Below are 10,548 nucleotides of genomic sequence, written 5' to 3'. Positions count from 1 at the left end.
TATTAGACATTTGAAGTGTTAGCTATTATGATTATTAATCATCCCAGGAGCCCCAGACAAGCATTATAATCCCCATTTCCGAGACAAGGTAACTGGGGCTCAGAAAAAGTATATAATTGCCCTGAGTGACCCAGCGAGCCTGGGGGAAAGTACAGAGTCAAATTTGGCTTAACCTTTGCTCTTGTGGCCACACTTTGCTGCCCACAAATTATATGTTTACACATTACTTCAAATTTTCACATTGGTAGGATGATTTCAGCCTATTTGGAGATTTTGGGGTGGGGCATCCTTTTAGGTATCTTTGTAATTTTGTCTAGTTTTAAGCACTGTTTTTAAAAAGTCAGTTAATCTAAGTCCCCTTAATGTGAGGCAAACAAGAAGATGTCATGGGGATAATCAGAAATGATATTTGGAGAAAAGCAGCATCACTCCTGCTTTCCCTCCACAGGAACCGTGGTCAGAGCAGGCCATGCTCTGCTGTCACCTCCCTCCTTTCTACTTGGCCTTGGCAGGGACTTCAAGGGGAAGGAGCTGGGACAGCTTCCACAGAGACCCAAATGGTGCCAAATGCAACCCCCTTCAAGTTCCAGTCCACACCTATCAAATCTAAGTGGAAACAAGTTTTTCTTTAAAAAAAAAAAAAGGTTGAGGAGTCATCAGGGGTAAAGTACACTTAAGTATTTTCATATTCCTATGAGTGGATTTAGTCTTCAAGGAAAAACTGAAGAGCAATAGGCAACAAGTTCGGCAAAAGAGACCAGACACTTGCCCTGCTGAGTCCATTTTCATTCATTCACTCACTTTCTGATTAACTCACTTGTTCAATTTATTAAGGACCCACTATGAGACAGGAACTGTTCTAGGCACCTGGAATACAGCAGTGGAAAGAAAATTCACAGAGCTTATATTAAAGTGGGAGAATGAGGCTATCAGCCATTGAATACGCAAATTCATAACATCAGGTGATGATAGACACTATGATGAAGAATAAAACAGGACAAGAGGAAAGAGCTGTGTGCGTCCATATGTGTGCATGGGTGTGTAAGGATATGCGTGTACACTTGTGTGGACATGAGTGTGCATACCCTTAGATGAGGTGGTCACAGAGAACCTCACAGGGAAGGTAACCTTGAACACAGACCTGCAGGAAGTGAAGGAGAAAGCTATGCTAATACTTTAGAGAAGAATAGTTCAGGCAGAAGGAATAGCAAACGCAAAGGCTCTGAGGCAGAAATGGGCTTGTTATGTTTCCAGAGCCTCGCAGAGGTCAGTGTGACTGGAGCAGAAAGGGGAGTGAGAGCCTGTAAGGTGAGGGTGGTCATGTAGAACCTTGTAGGGCATTGTACAGTTTGGGGTCTACATCGTATGAGAGCGGAAGCCACTGGCAGGTCAGAGCAGAGGAGAAGCATAATTAAGCTCACATTTTAAAAGGATCATTCTGCCCACTGTGTTGAGAAACGGGGTGAGGAAGGGGCCAGACTGAGATCAGGGACAAACATAGGAAGCTGCAATAATAATCCAGGTGAGATGTGAAGATGATGAGGACCAGCAATTGAGGTGGTAGGAGGGAGGCGTTCTGTCCACATATTCTGGAAGTAGAGCTGGTGGGATTTGCTGGTGGGTTCAAATGAGGCATATGAGAGAAAGAGAAGCGTCAGACTCACTGCCAAGAGTTTTGGCCTGAACAGCAGGTACAGCTGGTTTGCCATTTACCAAGACAAGAAAATTTAAGGAAAGCACGGATTCGGGGAGTGGGCAGAAGGGATAAAAATTTTGCTTTACACATATTAAATTGGAGGAATATGTCCTGAAGAAATAGCTCCCAAGAAAGGAAAAATCCCAACAAGTCGCGCTACAGAAAGATGCTCAAAACAATTACTTCTTGGACTTCGCTAGCAGTCCAGTGGTTAAGACTCCCCACTTCCAATGCAAGGGGCGTGGCTTCCATCCCTGGTTGGGGAACAAAGATCCTACATGCCTTGCAGCACAGCCAAAAAAAAATTTTTTAACTAATTACTTCTTAATAGAGTTTTTATTTACATTTTTGACATTTTGTGCATCATAGATTTTTTGTGTGTTAATTTTCTAAAGATTATTACAATGTTATGTAGCTGGATTAGCATTTCTTCGTGCCCCCTTAGATTTTGCACCTGAGGCGAGTGTCTTGCTTGCTCAACTTCCCGTGCCCCCACTCCCGGGGCTGGGATGCTGCAGAGCAGAGGGTCCAGCCCTTTTAGCTATGGGATCACCTGTGCCTCTTCCCAGGTCTCCCTGCAGTACAGCTCCAGTGGCCAGTGGCGTCACACCTGCGGAGGGTCTCTGATAGAACAAAATTGGGTCCTGACAGCAGCCCACTGCATCAGGTAATTGCTATTCCCCCGTCTCCCCGCCCGCTCACCCTACTAGCCAGCACTCATCTCTCAGTTAGAGCCCAGATGGCCGAAACCACCCCATATAAAGGAGCATCGCTCATAACCACTTCCTTGGCCAAGAAATACACTCTCTTCGATCTACAGTTCAGTCTGTTGGTCAGGTGATAGACCCATATATGTATATGGATTGACCGTCCTGTGCAGGGCACTGAGGGGGACTATGGGGAGGGAGAGGCCCATTTTCTGCCCTTTTGGGGCCAACTAGATACGGCCTCTGGATCTGGAACTGGGTTCACTTGAGCTACTTGAATGACTTCTTCATCTCAATACCATCACCCGCAAAAAAGCAGATAGCGGTGTTTGCAGTAGTTGTAGTTGGGACGCTCAGTCGTGTCTGATTCTTTGCGACCCCATGGACTATAGCCTGCCAGGCTCCTCTTTCCATGGGATTTTCTAGGCACGAATACTGGAGTGGGTTACCATTTCCTTCTCCAGGGGATCTTCCCGACCAGGAATCGAATCCGTGTCTCCTGCATTGGCAGGCAGATTCTTTACCACTAAGCCACCGGGGAAGCATCCATGGGTATTCAGTGTGGATTCAACGAGATGATGCATTAAACGGGCCAGCACAGAGTAAGCGCTCAATAAAAGTGAAACTAGCACCATTATAAAGGCCCACGGGGAAAGGAAAGGCTCTGGGACATCCATTGTTCACCTGTCCTCTTCCTTCCCTCCAGCCTCTGCTTAGCTTACACAGGCTGGCGCTCACTGGAGTTTCCACTGGGCCAGTGGGACACTCTCGTTGTCAGGGGTGGCCCCTTCTCTCTACCTAATTCACAAGTTCTATGAGGTGGTGGGGGAAATCACAGAGGTCTGGGATTCAGCAGTCCTGTTTCTAGCTCCGAGTTGTCACTAACGAGCTGGAGAGTAAGACTTTGGACCAGTTAGTCCTTCCTAAGCCTCAGGCTAGCTTCCTAGGTGGTTCAAGGGTGAAGAATCCGCCTGCCAAAGCAGGAGACGCAGGTTTGATTCTTGAGTCAAGAAGATCCCCTGGGGAAGGAAATGGCAACCTACTGCAATATTCTTGCCTGGAGAATCCCGTGGACAGAGGAACCTGGCGGGCTACAGTCCATGGGGTCACAAAGAGTCAGACACAACTGAGCGACTGAGCACGCACCCTCGCGTGCAAGCCGCAGGGTTCCCCATTTAAAAACAGGAAATGAGGAGTTAAACTAAAAAAAATGGCCTTGGGAACTTCCCTAGTGGTCCAGTAGTTAAGACCCCCCCCGTGCTTCACTGCAGGGGGCACAGGTTCCATCCCTGGTTAGGAAGTTCTGCATGCCATATAGTTGTGGCCAAAAAAGATAATAAAATTTAAAAAGTAAAATTAAAAAAATGCCCTTTAAGTTAAATGACTGCGGTTATCTGTATCCATCTCACTTCCCCTATAGTAATATAGAGCTTATATTATTATAACTTTTATTTTATATTATAGTTTACAGTTGGTATAAGGTAGTTGTAATTACTGTTTTGTTGTAGTTATTATGTTACATCGTAACTAACCGATTGCCCCAAGGAAAGAAAAATTCCCAGTGCCAACTAGTGGCTCTTGGAGCAGGAGCTGGCTCAGGTCCCCCAGCACTGTCCAGAGCTTGGTCTCTAACCGGTACATTCATTGGGGTGTCCCAGCCCATAGGGCTCAGAGAGAGGAAAGGACAGCCCAGAGCTCACCTTCCCTGCCCGGCCCCCTCTCCCCCAGCTCCTCCAGGACCTACCGAGTGGTGGTGGGCCGGCAGAGTCTCTCCACCGTTGAGTCTGGCTCACTGACCATCGCAGTCTCCAAGTCCGTGATACACGAGAAGTGGAACTCCAACCAGCTCGCCCAAGGGTGCGTTCTGTCTGGGTGCACTTTGGGGGGTGGGTTGGCAGGGACACAGACTGGGGGTGGGCGATCTCAAAGAAAGCAGTGGGTGCTGTCCCATCCTTTGCTCCTTCTGTAGGGAGGGGGGAGAGGTTCTCAGCCCCAAAGAGGCCTGCACTGGCATGTGACTGGGGTGGCAGGGGGAACCTAGATCTCCTGCCAGTTAAGTCTACAGCGTTCCAGTCCACCCAGGCACTCACTGACCGTGGATTTATTCTGTGCCAAACCCTGAGGACACAGAGATGGGTCTACAGGCCCCACAACTGGGAGTGGAGTCCATGAGCAGAGTGGGACATGGTCCTTCCTGCCTTCCTCCACCCTGTACCTCCTCCCAGCAAGATCTTTTAAAAACAGACTCCCTGATACCCTGCAAAGCAGCCTCGGTAACAGACACAGGAAGCTAGCCAAGGGTTCAGAGCTCTGCAAAACCCTAGTGATGGTTCCCCGACCAGCAGGGAAACTCTACTTCCCAACTCCTTGGACAAACACATGCCACCCCATGCTCACCCTGAGCCTTTGGTGACCATCCCCCCACCCATGTTCCACACACCACACAGGGTGCTGGACGCACAGAGATGCACAGGTCACTGCAGCAGCTCTCAGGGAGCCCATGGCCGGAAGTGTGGCTGTGAGGCAGTGCGGGGGTTGGTTAAGGAGCCTGCTGGCTTAGATATGAATAACGACCATGTGGCATTGTTGGCATCTCCTTACCAGGGACAGAAAGTCATCTTCCCTTTTCCTGCTTCCCCATCAGAAGCAGGAAGTATCCATCATCCTCTTCCATCCCAAGAGCACGTCTGCAGTTCCAGAAGGGCCTTTAGAAAGAAGTACCCCAGCCATCTCTTCAAATTTGCATAATTTAACCACACACAGGCCTCTTCTGCAGCCCAAGATGCCACTCTTGAATGGCTGCCCAGAGAGCTCACTCACCAAATCTTCTGATGACTCTGCATCACAGCCCAGGAGAGAGCAGAGGATGCCTTGTGGCCATAACTCTCCGTGCTCTTTCATCTGGGCAGCCTGCTGTGGTCCAGCACTGACGATGGCTCACAAAGGATGCAAGGAGTCCATGAGCCATTAGTCTCTGCCCCCAAAGGGACTAGTCAACTAGATGAAACACACACCGACAAGACATTGGAAAGCCATAAAACGACATGGAATGTGTCCAGAGAAGCTTTAAGAGATGGGAAGGAGATGGCTGGGCAGAGAGTGGAGAGAGATTTTTAGCTACATATGGCCTCTCCATGTGGCCTTGGCTTCTTCATGGCACAGAGCTTAGGATCTAAGAAAAGAAGTCTTGAAAGATCATACAGAAGTTTCATCTCTTGTCATGACTTAGTCTCAGAAGTCAAATGGTGTCACTTCCTAAACATCACAGGCCCCCCATCCCCAACCAGGGGGAAGAAACTGAGACCCCCAACTCTCAATGGACAAAGTGTCAACATCACATTGCAACAAGCACCAATAGGTGGGAAATCTCATTGCAGCCATCGTGGAAAATGTGATTGGCCAATCGCTAAAGGTTTCCTAGACAAGGACGTGAAACTCAGGGATAAATCTGACAGCAGAGCTCAAGGTGGAAGAGAGAGTGAAGAATAAAGGCAAAAAGTCCTTTTGGTCTGAACATCTGCTATTTTCTAAACCAAACACAGGAAGTACAAGGCCAGCATGACATCACCAAGCAATCATGGATTTATTCCCTTGCTGATCCTGGAAAGAATCTCAGAGTCCTTGTCAACACAGTCTGCCAGGCAACCACAACTAATCCATCAGAGTGGACTTTGCAAGACAGACCTACTTGCCCTCTCTGTTTTAAACAGTCCCCTGAAAGGCCTTTAGGAATTTAGGGCTTCAAGCTCCACCAGGGACAAAATACAGTCCTGGAGGGACTTCTCCAGTGGCCCAGTGGTGAAGACTCTGCCTTTCACTGCAGGGGGCATGGGTTCAATCCCTGGCAGGGGAACTAAGATTCCACACGCTGCTGAATGTGGCCAAAATTTTCTTTTTAAATGCAATCTTGGGGGTTAACCATAACTGCTCCCGATCCCTCGGAACCCCAGTGGCAGGAAGATTCAGCATCAGTCCAGCCAGGGACGGGGTTCAGTGATCCAAGCTGGGGCTAGAATAAGAAATATATCCGGGACAGAACCAGTCAACCCTCTGGTTATGCTCTGCTTCTTTTCCAACCCAGGAACGACATTGCCCTGCTCAAACTGGCCAGCTCTGTCCCCCTGACTGACAAGATCCAGCTGGGCTGCCTGCCGCCTGCCGGCACCATCCTGCCCAACAACTACGTCTGCTATGTCACGGGCTGGGGAAGACTGCAGAGTAAGTGGGTGCTGGGAGCCCCATGGCTCCCAAGGGAGGTGGGCGATGTCACCCCGGTTCAGTCAGGGGTTTTCTCTGCACTCATTATCCAAGGAGTCTGGAAGAAGTGCCTGCTGCCTTGGAGAAGAACGATAGTGTAGACAGACAAGGCCTTCCCAGGTGGCTCAGTGGGTCAAGAATCCACCTGCAATGCAGGAGACGAGATGCAGGAGACAAGCGTTCATCTCCAGGGTTGTGAAGATGCCCTGGAGGAGGACACGGCAAGCCACTCCAGTACTCTTGCCATAGAGGCCTATGGACAGAGAAGCCTGGTGGGCTACAGGCCATAGGGTCGCATAGAGTTGGACACAACTAAAGTGACTGAGCCCGCACACATGCATGCACATAGACAGACAAGAATTCAGAATGCCTGGGTTCAAATCCCAGTTCCTCCACTTATTTGCTGTGTGGCCACCTGCAGATTGCTTAGCCTTTCCACACTGACGTTTTCTCATCTGTAAAATGGGGATAATAACAGGCTCTGTATCACAAGGTTGTCGATAATCCATTGGAAGCACTTAGCCCAGTGCCTGGCACCTGGTGCTCTGTGTTAGTTGTTGTCACTGTCACCATGACTACATGACATCTGGCACAGAAGTCCCTCCTATGGCCCAAAGCCAGGGCCTAAAATAGCATTCACTCCATGACCTCAGGATTCTACAGCTCCACAAAGGTCCCTGGGGTCCTCATCAGAGTCTCCCCTTCCCATCTCAAACCTCACTCGTCATGTGCCGCCTTACCATGCCACTCAGACTCTGATTACGTGTGGGTCTCCCTTTGACATAAGCCCTAAGGGTCAGAAATCCAATGACAGTAAGTCACCAAGAAGGAGCAGAGGACCTGCCCTCCCCTTGGGAAATCACCAGAGGTTTGGAAAATTCCAGGAAGGCCCATGCAAATAAGTGACTATTTTTTCTTATAATGACAAACCTATACGTGACGTTTTTTTTACAGAGGTACGTCGACACACATACACTCAAATTGATATCACTCTCTTGCCTGGCTTATCTGCAAAAATAGGACCCACGGACACTTAGCAGAAGTGAGAAGTGGAGATGTATCTCTTACTTATTGAAATACAAATTCAGCCACTGGTTCATTTATCAGAAAACACCCAGGCAGAATGTATTTCACTGAAGGCAGCAAGAACCAGGGAAGGGTCCAAGTGCTTGACTTTATTCCCAGCTATGTTGGCCACTAGCTGTGTAACCTCAGCTCGTTGGCTTAGCTGGAGTCAGGTGTTCACCCCTGCACCAATCAGCAGTGGCCAATCAACTGTGAGGATACAGTGTAGGCAAATTGGCTGCTTCCATGGCAACCCTATGGATGGAAGGAAGGAAAAGGGACCAGAGAAAAAGGGGCTGGGCAGAAATTTCAGTAGGCATCCCCTACTTGCTTTTTCCCTTTGTCCCTGTAACACCTTCTCTCTTGTCTCATGCAGGCAATGGAGCTCTTCCTGACATCCTGCAGCAGGGCAAGCTGCTCGTTGTGGACTATGCCACATGCTCCCAACCTAGTTGGTGGGGCAGCACTGTGAAGACCAATATGATCTGTGCTGGGGGAGACGGCGTGACCTCCAGCTGCAATGTGAGTCCAGGAAGTCACCCCCCGCCAACAAAATGGAGCTGAAGGTGGGGAGAGTCTTTCGGGGTCCTAGACTCTATCCTCACACCTGCTGGCAAAAGTGCTAGGAAGCAGCTTCACATGTTTGAGACCCTGACCTTTGTCCTTGCAGTCTCCAGAAAAGATGTTTTGAGATTCTCCTTGTAATAGTGTCTACCCTTTCACTGCTGGAAAGTCCTGCCTTGAGTCCCATTGAGGGCTCTCATTACTGTCATCACTCTTATTCTTTCCTCTGTGTAGAAAGAGAGACAAGGGGACCTATTTGTTGAGTCAAGACCTTTCTGAGATGATTTCAAGTTTATCTGTTTATCTGTTTATCTGTTGAATTAACCCCATTCGTGATGGTCGCTTCAGGGTAGCTACCACACAGCCTTTCTAGACACACCATCTTAACCAATAGACTTGCTATGTGGTGGACTTTGCATCATGAGCACAGAGCAGGAAGGAGCCTCATGTGTCCTTCAGATCACACTGGAGACCTCCACTTTCTGCCCATGCAGACCAGCTCCCAGGAAACTCCCCCAGTGGGAGGAAACTCCCAGTGGTGGTGGAGCGCATGAATTTCTAACTCAGGGACACATCTCAGCTCCTTCACTTACTGCCTGAACAACCTCAGACTGAGGGGTTTTGCTTTTCTCTTTGGTGAAATGGTGTGTGTGTTAGTCGCTCAGTTGTGTCCAATTCTCTGTGACCAAGTGGACTATAGCCCTCCAGGCTCCTCTGTCCATGGGATTCTCCAGGCAAGAGTACTGGGATGGGTTGCCATTCCCTTCTCCAGGGGATCTTCCTGACCCAGGGATCGAACCCAGGTGTCCTCCATTGCAGGCAGATTCTTTACCATCTGAGCCACCACGTAGCAATACTTACCTTGTAGATTTTTGTGAAGATGAAATGGAATAAGGCCTATAAAGTGCTCAGCACCATTCCAGGCACCCAGAAAGAGCAAGGGCTAGTTATGGTGCCATCTTGAGCTGTGACTGCAAGGGCTGGCCTCGGGGAACTTGGCGACCCACATGGAACAATATAAATACACTGCCAGTGTGTAAAACAAGGGCTCTGAAGAGCAGCCCCTGCCCCGCCCACCCCCCTGCCCAAGCCCCCAGGCCCCTCCTGACACAACTCTGCTCTTTCCCAGGGGGACTCCGGCGGGCCACTGAACTGCCAGGCGGCTAACGGCCAGTGGCAGGTGCACGGCATAGTCAGCTTCGGGTCCTCCCTCGGCTGCAACTACTACCGCAAGCCCTCCGTCTTCACCCGGGTCTCCAACTACAATGACTGGATCAGTTCGGTAAGAACAGGACACGCCGTGAGCCCCAGGGCCCTGCCCGGCCCCGGCCCAATGAGGGCCATGTCCACCTATGTTCTAAGAATCCCCTCCCTCCTCCTGAGAGCTAGAAAGTGCAGGCTTGGGCAGTCTCCACAGGGCTCCCCATGGGCCTTGACAGTTTCTGTGTAAGTTGAGTGAAAGGCACATAGAGGACAGCTTTGTCCAAAGAGGTTGAAAATAAAGGTTACTCCTCCAGCACTAAGAGCAGTTTTCCTAGGATTCATGGAGTATTTTACTTTTCTTTATCTATGTGTAAGCCCAGACCCTACTGCCCAATGCTACATTTATCCGCAAAGCCCCAAACCCAATCATTTGAGTCCCCCACAGCCTTAATTGTTGGAAACTAGTCCTTCTAAAGGGGTTCCCCTATATTTTTAGCAGTTAAAGAGCAGTGTTAAACCTTAATGACCCCGATTAAGTGACACATAAGCATTAGTTACCTCCACCGTTAACTGTACATTTAATTTTATGTAGAACCTCTGATGTAAAATATCATTGCAACTTTCTTAGATAATTACAGGAGAGGTAAGAGATTTCCAGAGGCAAAAAGACTTCTTCTTGACTTCAGGAAAAGAGAACCAAACCGTTTTTTAAAAAAGCTGAATCACATGTTCTGGGGTTACATGTGTGCTGTGCTGTGCTGTGCTTAGTCGCTCAGTCGTGTCTGACTCTTTGCGACCCTATGGACTGTCGCCCACCAGGCTCCTCTGTCCATGGGGATTCTCCAGGCAAGAATACTGTGTGGGTTTCCATGCCCTCCTCCATCGGATCTTTCCAACCCAGGGACCGAACACAGATCTCCTGCATTGTAGGCAGATTCTTTACCATCTGAGCCACCGGGGAAGCCTTGGTTATATATTCAAAAAGCCGTATCTATGTTAATGGGGAAAGATCTATTATAGGTTATTTTATAGCCCAAAGTAAAAAGACTAATATAT

The 10,548-nt window shown here is 49.0% G+C and overlaps 1 protein-coding gene across 1 annotated transcript; it reads left to right on the top strand.

The window, feature by feature from the left end:
- The first annotated feature begins 2,108 nt into the window (after window positions 1-2,108).
- Window positions 2,109-9,739, top strand: LOC113906223 (chymotrypsin-like elastase family member 2A). The gene is made up of 5 exons (XM_027564114.1): window positions 2,109-2,363; window positions 4,132-4,260; window positions 6,485-6,621; window positions 8,102-8,247; window positions 9,419-9,739. The coding sequence occupies exons 1-5, from the start codon at window positions 2,206-2,208 to the stop codon at window positions 9,737-9,739; spliced, it is 891 nt and encodes a 296-aa protein (XP_027419915.1). The 5' UTR covers window positions 2,109-2,205.
- Window positions 9,740-10,548: the final 809 nt, after the last annotated feature.

This window comes from Bos indicus x Bos taurus, chromosome 16, assembly GCF_003369695.1.
Source record: "Bos indicus x Bos taurus breed Angus x Brahman F1 hybrid chromosome 16, Bos_hybrid_MaternalHap_v2.0, whole genome shotgun sequence".
In the NCBI taxonomy this organism is placed as follows: domain Eukaryota; kingdom Metazoa; phylum Chordata; class Mammalia; order Artiodactyla; family Bovidae; genus Bos; species Bos indicus x Bos taurus.
The sequence above is the reverse complement of the archived record's forward strand: the minus strand, read 5'-3'. Positions and strand labels throughout refer to the sequence as shown.